The 20845-nt window shown below is 29.6% G+C and overlaps 1 protein-coding gene across 1 annotated transcript; it reads right to left on the bottom strand.

Annotated features, from left to right (window-relative positions):
- Positions 1-3540: 3540 nt before the first annotated feature.
- On the bottom strand, positions 3541-20812 carry LOC148619647 (cytoplasmic phosphatidylinositol transfer protein 1-like). Its single transcript, XM_088579803.1, has 10 exons — positions 20653-20812; positions 17500-17648; positions 16633-16721; positions 16165-16172; positions 15336-15407; positions 13093-13191; positions 11417-11476; positions 8628-8723; positions 8114-8177; positions 3541-7543 (listed from the first exon to the last, which is right to left on the bottom strand). Exons 1-10 carry the CDS (start codon positions 20698-20700, stop codon positions 7467-7469), a joined length of 762 nt encoding a protein of 253 aa, XP_088435929.1. The 5' UTR covers positions 20701-20812; the 3' UTR covers positions 3541-7466.
- Between the last annotated feature and the right edge of the window lie 33 nt (positions 20813-20845).

Below are 20845 nucleotides of genomic sequence, written 5' to 3'. Positions count from 1 at the left end.
CATTTACATCCAAGAGAAACGAAACATGCAAACTAAAGGTTCCAGAAATAAATAACGCTTTAAACAGGATTTAAGGAACAGATTAACATACTGGAAAATGAAGTTTTCAGCTGGAAAGAAGTGGAAAATTGATTTCTAATGATGGAGGAAATTAATGAACCAAAACCCGAGAGAGTCAAGAAAAACTGGGGGAAGAATTTAGGAATACTAACACAAAATGTGAAGAAAAGTGTGAAAAGACAATGCAGATGAATGAGAAAATAAGGCAAAAACATCAGCAAACAACGACAATAAGAAATGGGTCTATGACGTCACACAACTCATTAGTAAGGAAACACAAAAAAAAAAGATAAGAACGAAAGCTATCAGCAAACGAAACCAAGGTAAGTGAAGAAAGGATGGAAAAAACATTCTGCAAAGTACTAAACAGGCCAGATCCACCTAAGTCAGCATAGATTGGCATTACTGAAGTAGAGGAATTGAATATGAACATAAAATTACCAACTAAAGAGGAAATAAGACAATAAATAACTTCGTTGAGCACTGCATAAAACGACCACAGTGGTCGAACCCTTCACAGTTTTGGGCAAGTGTTAATACAATATTAGATTTTGACACACTTAAGCATAGGTACTTACCGATCATTATGGATACATCAACTGGTTTGGACTCAATTAAGCACAAAACTTGAAATTTAATTGAACATTTCTAAATCAAAACAAAAATATTTTGGAATGTGGCCCCATTGACCTCTTATAACTCAACAAACGGTATCTGGGATCTGACTTTAAAATACAGGCAGGGATTTTCATAAGGAGTGCCATAAAAATGATTTTCGAAATCGGACCAAATTTTTTTTTGTTTTAAAAAGCAGAATTTTAGGTGAGGCCTATTTGACTCCTTATATCTCAAAACTCTAAGCTCGAGACATCTAAAATCTGATGAAAAAAAGGAAAAAAAGCAGGCAGGTATTTTCATTAGGTTTGTTTGTCTGTTTGTTTGTTGGGGTTTAACGTCCGAGCAGCAATATTTCAGCTATATTCAGACGATGAACATGAAATGGATGATAAAATGAACATGAAATGAAAAAAAAAAAGGATGGGACACAAGGACAATAGGGTCGACAAATTTTGATTGCCACTGGAAAAAGAGGGGATATGTAAGGTCGGGCAATTTAGCCTCCTGTGGCGGAGCGCAAAGGTTCCATTTTCATTAGGAATCCCATTAAAAAGATTTTAAAAATCGGACCAAACATTTTTTAAAAGTCGATTATTTTAGGTAAGGTCTTTTTGATCCTTTATGACTCAAAAACCGTAAGCTCGAAAAATGTTAAATCTGATAGAAAATGCCGGCAGGGATTTTCATAAGAAATCTAATAAAAAAAATGTTTTATCAAAATTTGACTAAAATAAACGTCAATCTTTTAGGTGTGGCCTCTTTGACCACTTATGACTGAGGGAACTCCAATCTCTATATTAAGTACATCGTTTTTTAAAAAAAGGCATTCAACAGTGTTCTCAGTGACACACTATGAAAGATAATGAGGTATTATGGGATACCAGATTAGATTATTTGTCTTGTAAAAGGTATGTTCACTTGAACTGAATGAGCAATAGACGATGGAACACGAATATCAGAATGGTTGACCATCAAATCTTGAGTGAAGCAAGGCTGTAATATATCTAGTTGTAACTGACTGGATGATGAGATCAGACTACGCAGAGATATACAGAGACGCAGCCCTCTTACCCAGCGCGGAAGATTAGAAGAAGAAAAAAAAAGCAACACCTTGAACATCTATGCAAGGGTAACCTGGCTGCAAAGACAAAAGAAATGAGGATAGATATCAACAACAGACAAAATACGGAAATCATATATTCATATTCATAAACATAAAGGAGAACACTCGAAAAGGAAGGGTTTTCCAGTCTTGGGCAGATGCATAAAAAATTGCATAGGGTAGATCAGGATGGAGAGGACTTATTCATGGTCCCAGGGAGACTTGGAATTAAGTCAAATCTAGAAAAGTCAAACGATGATGGTATTTGAAATTTATACAATAGATGTAAAATCAATACACACTAAAGTACTTAAACAATTATGTGGAGGTTCCCTTATATTAAAGCTCAGTAGGAGGCACACATCTTATTTTAATGTTTATAATAAATATTTTATTAAGAAGCAGTCTTTGTCAGAATCATGCAAATTCTGTAATATGTGATACACCAAAAACAAAAAAATGGCTACAGATTTTTATTTTTGTTATTAAGTTACTATATAATATCATATGTCTATATATTAAAATCCATAATTATTCATTCCAATCGATCTGCTCTTAGATAATCCACATTGACAGTCCAATAGTTTATATTGTATTATAGTGTCATTTACATAGTTATCTCCCTTAATTTTGAATTCTACAATACATTCTAAATAATTTTTATATCCTAAGTGCACAAATTGTATCAAGAGCCACATGTTAATTTGTTAGCTTTAACATTTGAAACAAAATATAAAAAATGAAAATATGTAGGCTTTCCAAACATGAATCCCGATTTGCATGATTCTTACCTGGAGTACTACTTAATATGTTGCTTTAGGATTCAGGATGTAGGCCTGCCTACTGGTCTTCTCCTAGGTACTAAGATTTGACAAAATTTATACAGTATCTGCTGCCACCCCCCCCCCCCCCCACAAGATACAATGTACTTTTGTTTTCATTCATTTTTAGTTCACATGTATTTTCATTTTTTACATCTTTCATGTATCTGCTGGGCTCCCCCCCAGATACATGTACTAATTCCTAAAATAAGTTTGTTTGTTTTCTACGAGTAACCCCCAGATTGCCAAATTATGTTTTATGTTTTTATTATTGAATATTGTGTTTATGTAAATATTATGTACTGATGTTTAAATGTAGTTATTTTAATAGATTTATTAACTTCACGTGTTTTGCGTTTACAAAGATGTTATAGGTTTTTGACTATATACACTCACCAACTTGTTAACTTGTAAGATACGAATGTACATTAAGACAAGATGTACATATACATGTATTTACATGTAGTTTTTTAAGTTCCATGAAACTTACACAGAGGTGTTGTTGCACACAAGCTAAAATGATGGAAAAGATGTGACAGAAGTTTGATATGTGTTGAACTAGCATAAATGGGCACCTTAGGAAGTGTTCCTCTGCTAAGTATGAATTTGGTTTCTCAGTATGATAAAATGCATACAGATGTACAGAATAATTGAATGCTTTTTAATGGTTAAGAGTGCATTTGGGAAGGTGTGTATCATGTTCTTGAGAGTATATAAATCTTACCTGAAGTACTACTTCATATGTTGTTTTATAATTGTGTATTGCTTAGAAAATAATCCAGATAAAGCTCTATGATGATTTGTTTCATCTTCTGCTTAATTTGTTGAAAATATCATAAAAGATAAAGACGACCCACAATAGCAACAAGTTTTACATTGAAAAGAATCATCAATAAACAAGTTGAACAATACCAGGAAATGTTCAAAAAAGAATAAGAATTACAACGGAACAATTTATAAATAGACAAACACATATGTCCATACACATCTATTATAAAAAGGTCAAGAAACATACAAACAATCTACAAAAATATATAAAACTCTGAAATGGTATATTCCTGAAATCATAAAACAAAATTAACATTTTAATTGCTACTTACAATGAATTTTCAGTGGCAATGATATTCTAGTCAAATTACAATAACACTGAATTCTTTAGTTGTTTGACAGCTAAATATTTGCTGCACTACAACAATAAATAAAATAATAATCAAAAGATGCATTGTGTATGAACTTAATTACAAATCTGTTATACACAAAAGGGATTAATATCCTTAAAATCAAAATTCAAAATTTGATCTAAAAGTATTGCAAAGCATTTCAAATACTTACGTGTGTTAATGTAGTAAGTTTGAATTTAAAAAAGTAGTAAAAGTTATGTTCATATTAAGTTTATATTCCCAATGTTATATGCATCAAGCAATTACCACAGCAAGACAAAATTTAAAGTCCCAGCACAAGCTCCAAGATATCATAGAATACAGATGAACAAATACTAATGCTCCCATCATTCTAGCAATCTTGATATTATACCCACTTACAGTTTTACCATAAACACTTATTATTTCTGTCCGACTATTTAGAAACACAAATTAGAATGGTTGCTTTTTCATGTTTTAATAACTGGTTATACCGTAAATCCATTTATAGCAATGATACAAAGTTTCAAGCAATCTTAATTAAGTTCAAACTTAATCGGATACAACTGGGTTTTGTTTAGTTTGGGATGACAGTAATATATACAAATCACTTATAGATCTTCCTCTAGACAATATATATATAATGGATAAATTAAACATTGAGTTATCATGTTGTTAATATGGAATGACTTTGATTGTCTTTAATAATACACAATTCAACCTCAAAATTTCAACAAATGCTGTTTCTTTTTATTCTTGAGCACTGAATGGTTTATAGCCATCAATTGAAAAATTCTGGTTAAAAACACATACTTAGATCTGTAAAATATTCAAAAGATTACGAACTTACAATGTCAAACTGAATGAAAATGAAAATTGAAATGAAGCATAACATTAAAGAGAAATAATACTAAGAAGTGATAAATTATACATAAAAATTTTGACAGGAACATTTCATAAGCTTACGTAAAAGTAAAGAAAACAAAAGAATAATATAAAAAAATTGCCATTTATACATATTTTTCAATTTGATCATATAAATTTATGCTACCATGATAATTTCATATAATAAGCCATACATCCTTTATAGCTATTATGCTTTTAAAAATTTAACAACTTTACGCCCTGAAAATGTTAAACTGAAAACAAAATACTGAATATAATGTGCCTTTGATCATTAAACCTGAACAACTGAGACACATTTGTCGTCAATCAAAGGATGTAACATTCATGTTTTTAAGACTTGAACTGCACCTGCTTATGCCCAAACTGCAGGTAAAAGAAAAGAAGTTTCAATTTAATCATATTTTCTTACTTAAATTTCTATATCAACAGAAACTTTTATTTAAAGCAAAGACGGTCAACTGTCTTAATTTATAAACATTAACAAGACATTTATAGTTACAACTAAAATTAATGATGCATATGTGACATTAAGTTTGAATATATAGAAGAAATTCTGGTGAAATACAAATTCTTAATTCTGACAACAAAAATTGCACATAAAATTAGTGGTTCAATGAAGAACTCATCTTTACAATGCATAGATTTTAATTTCAACATAACAGTCTGAATTGAATCAAATGGTGAATTTGGTTTCTAACAAATCGGTATTTACTTAATTGGATAGATCTTTATTTAACTGAGATCAATGCATGATTTAAAAGGGAAGTCAAGTATTTGAAACCCCAATCATCATCTTCATTATAATCATACAAATATCTAAAAATTGAAATGTTGCAACATTTTGTGTCATTATTGCTCAGACTATTTAATCAATAGGTCAAAGATTTTTTTATCAAAAGTGTTAAAAATTTTATTCTTTACTTAATGTATATCTTCCACAGCATTTTAACTTGAATTCTAACAACATCCTTTTTGCCCATAATTGTTTTAATGTAAATATATCAATATACATTCAATTTTGCAGTTTTTTTTTTTAAATTATAAGACTAAAATGTATTTGGCCTTTCTTGCACAATTTTTTTTATACACTGAAATGTTTTGACAAAATTGAATTTATTGCATGGTACCAACTAATTTTTTCTGAACAACCCCTTTGTGATGTACAAAGTCTAAATTCTGTGGATTTATCCAAATTTCTCAAAAATGTTACGGTACATGTAAATATGCAATCAACTAAAAAATCTTTGACCTCTTGATGTGAACACAGAATCACAGCAACCAATACACATAATACACATAAACATCACTATCAACACTGGGATCACAGAATGTTTGACATACGACACTTATAACTACCTATTTTAACAAATAGAATTTATTCTTTTCCATCAATTACATGAAAATTTCCAACTAACTAATTTCATGCTTGTTACTTAAAAACATTTCTTCACCTTTAATGCTTTAAATTGATTTGATTCTTATCTTATTATATTTGTATAAAAGCTGAGAAGAACATCAGCAAACCATAACATGTATTTTTCTTTTTAATCTATGTCAATATGATAAAAATCAAAATGGAAGATTAGACATAAATATAATTGATATAAAAACGTAAATAAATTCTCCTGCATTAAAACATACAGTCTACTAAAATATTACAGTGGGGTATTATCTAACAATCTAATTAAAATTAGATCTATCAATTATTACATTCAGTCACTGCATGTAGGATCTAACAACACTTCATCATCTTGGTTTTCCCTTTGAATAATGCTTTCAAAATCATAAAAGATCTGAGTGGCTGACAAGGTCATCAGGAAAGAAAGTAGAATGGATTGTTGTTAGATCCAACATGCAGTGACTGAATGTAGTAATTGAAAGGACTTACTTTAGTTAGATTAATTATCCATCTAATGGACATATGATCACAGCAAAAAAGTTAAAAAGGAATTCTGTACATCCACTGTGTTTTGGATATCTCTTTATTAGGCTATATCAAATAAATTCTTAATTCTCATTTATCTAAACTTTAGTGTTTAAAAAAAATTGTTTTGTTAAATTAAGATAAGAATAAGCAAAATTGTTTATCATTGTTTTTGAAAATTGAATATAAGACTCTTTATCTGCTCAATAAACAAAGTAAGAGTTTCTGGGCATTGTCATGTACCAGTAAAGATATATAATGTACAAAATCTCCAGAAGAAATTTACATTGCTGAAAATTTGACCATCATTTAAAATGAAGAAAAAATTGCCAGTTTGTACTATCTTGAGAACTAAAAATTATTTTGGTTTGGCCTTTGTGGTTAGTTCTTATATTGTCCTCAATGGTTTATAAAGAACAAAGGGAGAAGAATAAATGAGATGTTTTTTTTCTCCCTTCAATATATACCCCCTGCTCTATATAAACCTGTCTTACACATGGTTACTCCTCAATAAACAAGATGCAAACCCTAGTTTTCTCTAGAAATTCTCACAGTATCTATTACAGCTTCTCAATATTTACAGATGGATAAAAAAGTAAAGTTTTAAAAACAGTACATGAACCAAAATTTCCAAATTATACAACATGGAAACTTATGGCAAGCCTGCAAAATATATCATGCATAATAATAAATGTATTTTTTGTCTTTTCCTTGATGCTGATACCATCCATATTGTGTAATTTAAAGAGAGTAGCACATATTGATCAGAGGTAACAATTACTGTGACAAGGTCTGTAACCATGGTAATTTGATTCCTCCTCCCGGCAGATTGCATCTTCTCAGTTGTCAACCACTGACAGAGTAGTGTATTTATAAGATTGCTACAGAACTATTCATCATTGATTTAATACTTTAGCGTTTGTTTTCTCGTTAGTTTCACTTTCATATTTCCTGAGATCCTCCATTGACATTCCTATCAAGTAAGTAGAAATTTGAATCAGTAATAGTAAAAAGTATGAATATTAAATTAAAACATAAGAAAGTTCTCAACAGAACACCAATAAAAAAAACTCTCAGTGGCACACACTTAAAAAAAGTTCTCAGAAGAACACATACCCAACTGATAAATTTAGTTTAATTCACACACATTATACAAGGAGTTTTAGGCCTTGCTGAAAGACACCAATTATAATTCAATTTATAAATCATCAGTTTGAGGGACAATTTTTTTACAAAATTACTGTATTTTTTTTTAAATACTATTGTTTAATTTCAATTAAACCTGTTAATATAAAAAATATCAAGGAACATATACAAATGATTTAATGATTTTTTTTTTTTAATTATTGTATTCCCTACAGTAATGATGATGACTCGATGAACAATTGACAAATGTCTAAGAATAAATGAAAATTTAAATCTTGTCAGTTTACCAGTTAAATACAATATACATTTCTTCAAACAATGATCATACAATAAAGAAAAAGCACAAGTGTATCCCCTGAAGTTAACTGTTAAACCTGCTTTAATATCCGATACTTACCAATCCATTCATCAATCCAAGCAAATGCTTGTCTGTGTCCCAGTAGTAAAACATCTCTGACAGCCTAAGGACAAATAGATCATGCATTTAGATAGTATAATAACAATGACAAAGTCCAACTTGATCCAGTTTCATAAAGGCATTCCTTTTCTAATATAGTCTTCTCAAAATTGCAAAGACTTGCTCAAAATTACAAAGACAATGTTGCACATACAATGACAATGTTACACATTCTGTCAATGTCTAAATGAATAATCTTGTTTCTAGTTTGTTGATACACCAATGGTCTTAAATGTCAATATAGGCATAAAACAACCTACAGGCTACTTATATTGTTCCATCTCTTTTTCTTTTTGTTATATATAGCTATTTGTTTGTTCTTTATCCCCATCAGAATTTTTCTCTAACGGTTTGAAGGCTTTAATGACTTTTGAAAACAAACAATTTTTTAGAGACATATATCCTTTGCTTCATTATAATTATTCCTTATATGCAACATTATATATGTACCTACCCTTTGGGCAAACTGTTCAACTTTAGTTTGTAAACCCCACATTTCAAAGAAGACTTTAACTGCTTTGTATGAACACATTATTGGCTGACTTGTTTCCTAAAAATAAAAACATGTTGTAATATAGATTATGCAAATGCTACTTGGGGATAGGTGGACTTGATGAGAGTGTCCATTATATAAATGCTCAATGTTTGATGAATAAAACAAATCCTAACAAGACCTAGAATAATCCTACAAAAATATCTGATATACATTAATGAATGATGTTGAATGTAAACATATACATATTGTCATTTTGAATCAGCTATACTAATAGTTTTAGAAGTTAATAGTAATAATTTTCATCCACCATTTCTTAAACTGTTTCAAAAATAAGTGTAATGACCATGTCAAAAATATGTTTATTTGTGCTGTTGTAAAGTTTCTGGTTTTTTGTTTATTTGTTTGTTTCATTTTGCTGTTGTAAAGTTTCTGGTTTTTTGTTTATTTGTTTGTTTCATTTAGATACATTGCATGTATTTGTGATGGTAGTTAAGGCCATATCATTAAATAGTATGTAGTATTTTACTGGGAGCACAGCCAGAACAAAGAGCTCTATTGCAACATGCAACATGAAAGTTTGTAGGATGCAAAATTATGAGTACAAAATAGGGTATCTAATGGGAGATTAAATGATACCCCACCAAATTTGTGTTGTATTTAATATCCATGGACACATGCTAAATCAAAAATCATCACATAAGAACAACAGATCAATCTCAAATTCAAACTTTACCTTGACTCCATAATACATAGAAGAACTAACTTTCATCTTTTTAAGTATTCCAAAAAAGAAAACTCCAATTAAAAAACTTTAAAAGAAAATTTATTCTAAGAAAGATAACTCTATTTTTTCAATTAGAAAAAAAAACCACTGAAAATGAAATTTTTAAATTCATCTCGACTCCATAACAGAACTCACTTTCATAATTCTTTAATACTCTCACGAATGTTAACTCCAATTCATCATAAAATTTACAGGGTAGGTAAAATCAACTTAAAATGACAGTAATTTGTGTAAATAATCAAATCTAACTGGTATGTGAACTTGATCTGTATATCATGATCCTTATTAAAATATATTCTAAATTACTCTCCTGGAAATCGTTAGGGGACAGACCATGAAACACTCAATTTCTATATTTTCTGAGGCTATCACATATAATACTTATACTAAAATTAATACACTAATACACCATTTAGTGCGGAGGGGTATGAAAAATCATCATCCAGAAATGATATGCAGCACAGAAGAAAGACTTGGGACAGGTGCAAAACAAATCTCCCCCTTTAAAATTTGGCCACTATGGAAAAAAAAAATATTACACAATTAAACACACCTAAAAATCACTTTAAAAAGGTCTGAGTCCCTTGTTACAATGGAAATAAAGAAACTGAATATAAATTACACAAATGTACAATCTAAGGACTACTAGCAGTTAACTGACATGCCAGCTCCAGACCAGTTTAAACCTACAAGAAGTTATTTCTCTATCATATGCATATACTCAAGTAATATAAAAAAATAAACTAAAGGTGAAAATGAAACAAGAGATACAGAGGCCAGATATTCCAGACTTGGGACAGGTGCAAAAATGTGGTAGGGTTTAAGAGCTTTGGCGTGAACACAACCCTCCCTCTGGCCACTCTGGAAAAAAGATAACACAATTAAACTCGCCCAAAAATCAGGACTGTTTATTTATGAAAATTATTTGTCATCTCAACTCAGAAGACCAACAATTATAAATGCTAAATATTTATAGATACATAAATGAATAAATGCTGTAGTGGTTAAAAAAAATGTTCATATATTTTTTTTTAAAACAATTAAAATAATGTTATCATGCAGCTTCAACTAAACACCACTTATGCATAGTAAAACCTAGGTGTGTTTAAATATGTATTATATATACACATACTGGTAAACAGATAAATGCTGTGTTGGATTATTACATAAATGGGTGAATTAGGATTCTAAGAAAGATAACTCTGTTTTAATTAGGATTCTAGTGTGCTGTACAAAGGATACTATTTGACAGTAACTAATTGGAGCTGCCAATACATTCTAAAAAAATGTAATTAGTGTAATCAGTGACCAATTGAAAGCCATCAACAATTTTTATAGACATCAGAAAAATCCTGTTCATTTTTCAACATTAACAGGTAAGGTAGAGCTGGGGTTTATCACTGAGCAAGCTTCTGATTACTGTACTATTTGGAAATACGGTAATTGCCTGCATAATTTATTTTAGGAAATAATGCCATTCCATTCCTTTATATATTGACTTTTATATTGTGTTACGTTTTTGCATGATTGAAAATATTTTTTATAATTTTCAAGTACACAGTAAATTTAGAAAAAATAACTTACTTAAAAAAAACATGGGAACAACCATGCACCATTATTTGGTATGAAAATCTTGTAAAACCAAAACATGTGTTTTCAATACTTTCGCCTGTTTTAAGTTCCCAATATTTCTCATTAGTGTTGGTGAAAAAAGTTTTACTGAAGTTCTGAATTAGGTTTACATTAGAAATGTTCAATAATATAATTCAAATGAAAAAGTATGACTTCCATTCATACCCTCAAACTACTTTCTTATTTGATATTAATTAACTAAAATTAAATTTTTAACCCTCCTTTATGCGGGGTCTCAAAGAATTATCAACTTTTAGTTACAAAGTAAACCATAAATTATATTTCAACTCAGTATTCCTAAGCATGGTTTTGCATTTGTCTGATTACCTACCTTCCATCCTTCTTTCAGGGGACCTCTTCCTGTTTTCACTGATTTAAACAGCTTCAAATCCTATCATATAAATAAGAAGAAAGAAATAAATACTAAGAAGTATACAGTATAAAACAAGACCTTCATGAAGATTTGTGATTTCTGTGTGAGAAACACAAAGGGAACACAGCAGTTTTAAGTGATAAAATGATGGGTTCTTTAATTCAGAATCAGTAAGTACTAATTTCTTCTGTAAAACACTTAGATATTGACAATAACAATGTATTGATTAAAATGCAAAGCTTTAACAAGCTTTAAATTCATGCCAAATTCATATATTGTTGTTTTTTTCTAATCAATATAGTGTTATTGTCTTTATACTGCAATCTTAATCATTGTTTTAATCAAGTTTTATTCTTATAGGACATGTTAATACGACATTTCTTCCACAAATTAGTGATCCTCATAGTAATGCTACGTTAAACAAGTAGTTCATGCAAGGGTAGGAAACTAAGTGGAGCCAAAGTGTTATATAGTGTCAGAATCAGGGAGTACTTATTTCTTCTGAAAAACACTAATATATCTATAGACAATAACAGTGTATTGACTTGATATAAAAACAATATACAGATGAGGCTTAGAATCATGGTTTACATGAAGTTTTGTTATGTGTTTTTTTTCCTGATTCATGCTAAACTCGTACATATTGCTTTAATTTCTAGTCAATATACTCTAATATGATGTGTTTATTACATTTTTCACCGGCAAGTGATCCCCTATAGTGACGCTATGTTAAACAGGTAGTTCATGCAAGGGTAGGAAACTAAGTGGAGCCATAGTGTTATGTACTGTCAGTAATCATATATCATCAATGAATATACTGTCAATGCATTTTTGTTGCTCAAATCGGAGAATTGCAGTATAAAAATATTAATTGGAGAGTAATGTATTGTTGGAAAGAAGACTGTTGCTTCTCACTAACAAATGACAACTGATTCCAATAATTACAATCTGAACAATTGAAAAAAAAGAAAAAAATTATCAATGAAAGACAAACAACATGATTCAAACACACTAAGCCATCTTAAATAATCACAGTAGTATAGAGGAACAAGCACATGCACATACATGTAAAGAGGTAAAACAGTGTTCTTCCAAGGCCATTATAGCACTGTACTTTGCAGCACTATGAATTTTAGCAGTGTGCTATCAATAAATAATTTCAGTTGAAATGCACTATGAGCACTGTGCTATAATTTTGGAGGAAACCCAAAAGAGCTGTGCTATTTTAATATATTATGGAAAGAACACCATGTAAACCCCAACCAACCATACTTGTACCTATGTCCTTCAACCACATTGCAAAAGGATGAAGATGATTTGTGTTTGAATCTTAAAATCATTGTAGTTAGTCTAATGTACAATATATCATCAATCTAATCAAGGCTAATATGTATCTACATATGCAAAGTGTATGAGCTTAAGAAAACCTACATTTGTGTATTAACATATTCACTATATAATGATTTTTCCCTTTTCCAAGTGAGTTATTCAAGTATTCCTAAACATAATTTAAAAAAAACAAAATCATTTACATTTCATTCACACAATGAAAGCTCAGAAAATTAAATAAATGAGAACTTATAAAACTGGTCTTCATTTTTAAAGTTTAATGAAACTTTTTTACTTAAAATTACCTCCTCTTTTTTATAATTTTTCTCTGGAATGTCTTCAGTAACTATGTCAACATGCTCTACTTCTCGTACTTCTATATCTTCACTTGATAAACCAATACACTAAAACAGAACATTAAAAATAAAAGATTTCATTAAAATTTAATTAGAGGCTTTAGACTGCCAACGTCTGTCACCTGGTAAAAAATAGTCAATTTTTTACCTTTCAAGGGCAATAACTCTTATAAGAAATCATCATACACCTTAAACTCTTTGGGACTTTAATAACCTTGCTTAAGATCATGTTATCAATGATATTACACTTTTCAAGTTATAAGCTAATCACCATAAAATTCATCATTTTTTTTTTGTTTTTCAAGGGCAATAACCCTAATAAAGCATTGTCACACAACCTGGATACTTGGGACATTTGTAAGCTTATAATATGAAGGTTCTTTTTCTCACAATTAGGTTTTTATAGTTATAAGCTAAAATAAAAGAAAAATATCATTTTTCACCTTCCAAGGGCAATACCTTCAATAAGGAACCATCATACAACTTCAACCCTATCAGGACTTATGTTGTAGGCCTTGCCATAAAGATCATTTCAACAATTGAGGAGTTTTTATGTACTCAGATAGTTAATTTAGAACTTTGGAACAAGTGAGCTATAAATGGGGAATAACTAGACTAAGATGATTTAGACAGTAGGACAATGTCAGGTTTTCATCACATAAAATAATCGAACACTGATTTCTTCAATGCCAGGTTTTCATCACATAAAACAATCAGACTGATTTCTTCAAAGTTGCTAATTATCAAATATTCCATGCCACTGATTTCGCTTTCAACATCCAAAATGGCATGAATATGATATGCTCTAAAATCGAGTGATTTCCACTAGAATTTTAGTTCCCTTGATATGATAACTCTTTCATAACTGTGATGACCCAAAAGTTGTTTAATCAACATAAGTGGTTACCAGGAAGTGTGGGTAATGTTTTCGTTCCACATGTTTCTCTCAAATTTTTAGAGATCTTTGGATCACTTATGATATTGCCCAGAGAACCGGATTAAGAACTTCCCGTTCTCATACAAGCAAATAAAGAGCTGCACTTAAAGCGCAATGATATGCCCATTGCCCTTTTAACTTGTCCTTATGCTTTTAATGAATTTATATGATCAACCAGAAATACTGTGAGCCCTGTCAAATACCCTCCCCCCAAAAAAAGAAAAGTAAATAAAAAATGCACAAAAAATTTGGCACTATCAAGGCTACCTCAAGTTTAACTAAGTTTGTTGTCTTAATTTTTCACCCATACATTTCTATCTTGTTTAAAACACACTTTTCTGACAAAGTATATGTTACCTCTAATATGTATTAGTCGATCATCATAACAAATGGTCTGTTTTAAAACGATTTTTCAACGAATAAAATTTTCTTGGCTGTCTCCATTTTTTTTTTAGAGTAAAACTTCATAAAACGGAAACATAAAATTCGACATTTAAACAAATCAGAAGGGTGCTTACTTCAATAGATATGAACAATTCATCAAAGTTTCATTAAACTTAGTGAAAGCGCTTTTAAATAAGTGTGCGAAAACTTAGAAATCTGTCTTTTTTAAGTATGAAAAACACGGAAACAAAAAATCTGAAATTAATAAAAATCAGACGGGAGCTTAGGTCAATAGATATGAACAATCCACTAAAATTCCATAAAAGTTGGTGAAAGCATCTTTGAGTTATTGTCCAAAGTGTGGACGACGGACGAACGGACAATGGTATAACATAATACATCCTCTCTTAGACAGACGTATAAAAAACACATAGAACATGTGTACGATATTTCAGAGTAAATTTTGATTACTATGACAGTTAACACGGCAATGATCAGCAGCATAATGTGGTGTAGTAATATATAATTCTGCAAACCATACTCATACTGAAATCACAAGTGCAAAAGAAGCCGCTAACAATATTAGTGACTTAAAAATATCCATGAGGCAACTATCCCAGTAATCATATTACTCATATATGTTTAGAACAAACATTAAAGGATCTAGCCTTGGACACTGAGTAAGATACAAACTAAATGATAAGATTATATTGGTCCCCATAAAAAGTTTACAAAGTTAAACTAAACCTCGATTACAGAATACAGAAAACAGTACAAGTTACTGTTCAACTTCAACATAAAGTACTTATTATGATTACCCTAGAAAACTAGAATTGTCTAGTATAACACCTACAATACATGTTTTACTTACATTTTCTGAGGTTCCTTTGTTATTTTCATATCTTGTTTCAATGTACACTCTGAACAATGGTACAAATGAACACTAGGAAAAAAGAAGATTTAATCAATATTGGTACTTCTACATTTTTTGTACGTACATAAGGTATATACGACCTAAAATAATGAGCTATGCTATTATAGCCAGCAAGACAAAACAAAGACAGACCAAAGGTTTAAAATTTATATACCAGTATAACAAGTATGAAACCATGATGAAGATTGAAACTTACAACATTTCAAGCCCTTTTGATTGGCAAGTTAGGGGTTGTATACAATACATTTTTTGGTACTATCTATTAGTGTATTTTCAATAATATTTCTGATTGCAACAAATACTATAATACAATTGAATGACCACTGGTGTAAGTGGACTAAGAAGAGACAATACTACTGAAACAGCACTACTAAGTTAGTATGAACAACAAATACAATCAGAAACAATAAATTATTTCCTTTATTATACATGTAATGTATATTCAAAAATTAATTTTTCATAAGTAATATCAGACAATGAAATTAAACACAGATTCATTTATCAAATGCACGAAAAAGTTATATCTTTTTTTCATGTCACAAGAGGAAAGTTACGATACTAATCTCTGAAGTTTCTCTTAATTGAGCTTTTTCAGAATTTAACAAATCATTAAAAAAGAAACTTAAATTTCAACATTCATTAACAGTTGCAATGTGTAAAGGTACCCTAATAAAGAAAAAAGTATCATATATTCTAACTTCAGCCTAAAGCTACTCCCCCCCACCACCCCCCCCCCCCCCCATTAACAAAAAAAAGCAATACTTACTGTGTATTCTGGTGAACAGATAATATGAAAAAAAAAGAAAAGAAATGTTCTTATATGAGGCTATAATATCTTCTCCATTACAATTTTTTTCCACAACAAATTTTACCTTTACAACATGTTAATTAATGTACAATATATTTTGAGACTTTATGCAATATGACTTATTATGCACACACCAGACCTTTGCTGATCTATTTGTTAAAATTACCAATTAAAAGTATTTGTAAAAAAATAAACATATCTTAATTGTCAAATTAAAGATAAACATGTAGTAATTTTTGTTTAAATATTCATGACAAGAATATTAGTTTCTAAAGCAAGTTGAATGTAAGTTATCGTATATCATTAGATTTTTTGACTTATTAGAATTAAATGGTAAAAGACATTGTACATCAAGTTATTGTTTGTCTTACTAATCAGAATGCACCTAAACATTTCCAAATTTTATAACAATTTCATGGTTTTTACCTGTTTCTGTATATGGATAATAATTCCATGCCTTTTCTGTGATGTAAAAAATATTAGGTATCATACTTCTTATCCAGCCAGGTAGTCGGCTGAAATAAAAAATGAAAAATAAAAGAATAACTTGTTATTTTGTAATACATCTTAATTTTTACATTTTGACGCCTAAAAATACATGTTTATCTATTCTGATCGGATACATACTTTATTTTCCAAGGCAGAAGATATTTGTGGTGGTTCTGATAAAAGATTTATTTTTAATTTCTTATGACAAATGGTTCTATGCATACTTTTTAAGTAAAACTGTGTATTTAATGTTGTCTCATAGTCAATATTTAGTACCAATATTTTTATATTTACGATACATCATATGATTTTTACTTATTTTATCAACTTTTGTACAAATGGTTCTATGCATACTTTTTAAGTAAAACTGTGTATTTAATGTTGTCTCATAGTCAATATTTAGTACCAATATTTTTATATTTACGATACATCATATGATTTTTACTTATTTTATCAACTTTTGTACAAATGGTTCTATGCATACTTTTTAAGCAAAACTGTGTATTTAATGTTGTCTCATAGTCAATATTTAGTACCAATATTTTTATATTTACGATATATCATATGATTTTTACTTATTTTATCAACTTTTGTACAAATGTTATTGGTATTGACACTCAATTGAAATATTCTGTCTGTCTTTTGAAAATGTTCCTCAAACAAAGATTTCATATTGTGAATTAATTTTCAGAACTTGAAGCTGTGAAGAACTCCACCATGTGGTTTTACATAAACAAGTAATTTTTTCATGATATTGATAAAATCCATTGCAGCAAATTGATTGTACTAGTATCTTTATATTACCTAGATAAATATACTCTTTTTTCTGTAAATCTTCCCTTCCCATGTTTATCATGCTCACAGTCCTCATTTTTTACAACCTCCACACCCTCTCCGTGATCACTCTGTTCATGGCTGTGCTTTGCTATCATATACAACTGCCCAATTTGGTACTGAAAAGAAAGTTATCACAGAAATGTAAATTAATAGAAGTTAAAAATTTTGAAAGTTTTAAAAAACATATCCTACAATAACAGGAACATTATTTGGAAATTATTGTGCTAAGTATTTTTCTCCATTCAGAGAAGACAATTTTAATTTCTATTCATGCAAAACCCTTTTCAATGTATAGTAAATTTGATGTTTTAGTGTCACATTATTTACATGCACTATTATCTGTTTTGTTTTTGTTTTTGTTTTATTTATAGTTGTAATCTCACTATTGGCCTTCTTATTACTTGAGAGGCATTTTATTGCTGAAAAATATTATAAGCATTAACAAGTCAACAATGCGATGAGAAAATAAGAACATGAAGAATGTATGGAATTAATATAATGTCATACAAATTCATAATTATGCCATATCTGATAAATAAAGAGCAGTATTAGTGGGCATTTTGGGATTAATTGGAGGACCATCTGCAACTTAAAAAGAAGTTTCATATCTTTGACCAAACAACAACTTAGATTTAGAAGCTAATGTAAATTGTAAACCATATGCACAATTTTTTGAGATAATGAAGTTCAAGAATTCCAATTGTGATTAAAATGATGTAGTAAATATTCTACTTTTTTGTGATTAAAAGATCCTCTCAACAAAAGCAAAATTGTTTATAAATAGTTTGCGAATGTAAACAATAACAACTTAAAAAAAAAAGATTCAAAATGATGGAAGTGCAAGGAAAAATGAATTTTTTAAATAAAAAATTATCCAAAATTTTTAAAATATACCCATCATAACTAAGTGTGTAATATATCATTTGCAGCATAATGTGAGTGATAGTCATTAAGAAAAAAAAAGTTCCACAAAGGTATCATACTTTACACGAAATCAATAGAACAAAATCTGACAAAATCCTTTTATTTTTACTGAATTATCTCCCCTATTCAATGTAAAAATTCTATTTTCATTTTGAGTTTTCTGCAACTTAGATTTTTTCTAGACTTTTTCCTGGATATAATGCTATGCATTTGAATAAAAATATATTCTGTTGCAATGTGTTTACTGGTAAGTTAAAAATTCATTTTGACTGGACTATAACGTAGCTGATTATTTATTAACCAGTGAATAAATTTTAATAAAAATATTATTACAACCAATTTACTTCGCACAATAGTCCTCATCTACATGTATGACTATGATTTTATTCTCATAAACTATGACATAGTTACAGAGATAATAACATATATACAAAATACATATATGAATGAATGTGTGAAAATACATTTACATGTACACTACTGTCAACACAAATTTTAATTTCTCCACTCTCCACAGTGGAGTCACCATTTCAAAAATTGTCTGTGATTAACTTCTCCTGTCTTTATGCCAAGATATATTTAATGGTTATTATGTAGTTTAATAACATTTCTGTAAAAGACAGAGAAAAATATTGAAAACTATTAAAATTGGGCAATTTTATCTTCATTGTTACTTCGGTGGAGTCACAGTGGAGGACATGAGTGACTCCACTGTGAAGAGTGGAAAAATTAAAATTTTGATTGACAGTAGTGTACATGAATACAGTTACCTAACCAGGAGGATTAATGACAGAAGATATATATTTTATAAATCTGCACAACTTTTCTAGTTCAGCTAAATTATGGGATGAGAACAACTAGTCAAACTTTGAAATATTATTGTTATTTTGCCAGTTACTACAGGAAAGATAGTTCTTCCTTTCATTTAGAAAATAATTATATGATAGTATGTAATGGAACTCATCGCAGATGTCAGGGGAGTTCCAGAGGTGACACAATCTATCCGCTCTTGGAATATTATGCCACATCCCCATCTCCACCGGCAGTCGATGATTTCCACATCTAAACTTACAGAATGTATATACAAAACTAAATGGTAAAATAGAAATATAATCTTCTAATTCAAAATTATTTTTAAAAAGTCTATAGTTTAGACCTTCTGATGATTCATTCATGTCCGCTGACCACTGTTGTCTAAATTAGTCTTTTAATCGTTGTTCAACTGATAATACTGATCAAAATTTCTATAAATTGAATACATTAATAAGTACATATGTACTATCAAAATAAAAGTAGGTATCACATATATTAGTCTGTGTATGAGGTTCTAGTCTTTACCAGGATGTAGTCCTTGTTTCACAAAAAATTTCTGTACTTCTCATCATAAAAAATTTTAGTGAATTGTATTTTGCGTGTTACATAAATTTATGTGTATTTTGTTTGAATCATGATTGTTTGTACTGTCAACTAATTGCCTCATAAGGACCTCTGAGTTAGTAAATTATAGAATCATCTCCTACTATACAAATAAGATCATTTTTAGTTTGATTCCTTACCAGAAAGAATTTTTGCAGATAAAATCATTTAAGTATTTTCAAATGCGCCTTTATTGAAGTCTAAACACTAATTATGATCAAATGTTAAAAATCACAGTGTATGTACAATGTTTTGCTTTTGGCCATAGAAACAAAATAACATAATAGAAGAAGTCAAAAACTTGAACACCTTTCATTTAGAATTTAAATTCAATTACTTTCAAAATGTCCTACAAATTGACCCTTTACAAGGGCTGTAATGATATATTGATACTGCACAAGTACAGTTGTGTTAGAACAAAATAACTGAATAAATGTAAAATGTCACAAACTGTAAAATTTCAGTACCAAAATATCTAAATGTAGATATGTTAAACTCAAGCTAAACTACTGAAGTGTTAATTATGTCTTCCATACTGACAGCCTCATTCCTCAATGACAAATTTCTATAAATACATGTAAACTAACATATGTACATCTGCTCAAATAAAAAGAAGAATATAACTAAACTATTTTCTTTGTGAAAATTAACAGCCAAATAAATTAAAGTATATGTTCATAAAAAATGTGTAAATTACATGAATAATTATCAGTCAACTTCTCAATTCTAGCATGTCTACTATTCACAATAAACAACATTCTTGCATTCATATGATAATACCTCTTCCACTGAAAGTGGCATGCATATCCTATATTCTTTCAAGTACATGTCAACTTCCTCAGAGTTAATTGCTGAACATAGGAACCACAAGCTTGGCACACCAACAACACAAAATCAACACACTTCCGAACTTTGATCTAGTGGTATGGAAAACTCCCAAGATATTCGAACAGAGAAATCCGGAATCGATACT

This window comes from Perna viridis, chromosome 4 (genome assembly GCF_037379345.1).
Source record: "Perna viridis isolate PV_CMFRI_1.1 ecotype Kerala chromosome 4, ASM3737934v1, whole genome shotgun sequence".
Classification (NCBI taxonomy): Eukaryota; Metazoa; Mollusca; class Bivalvia; order Mytilida; family Mytilidae; genus Perna; species Perna viridis.
The sequence above is the reverse complement of the archived record's forward strand: the minus strand, read 5'-3'. Positions and strand labels throughout refer to the sequence as shown.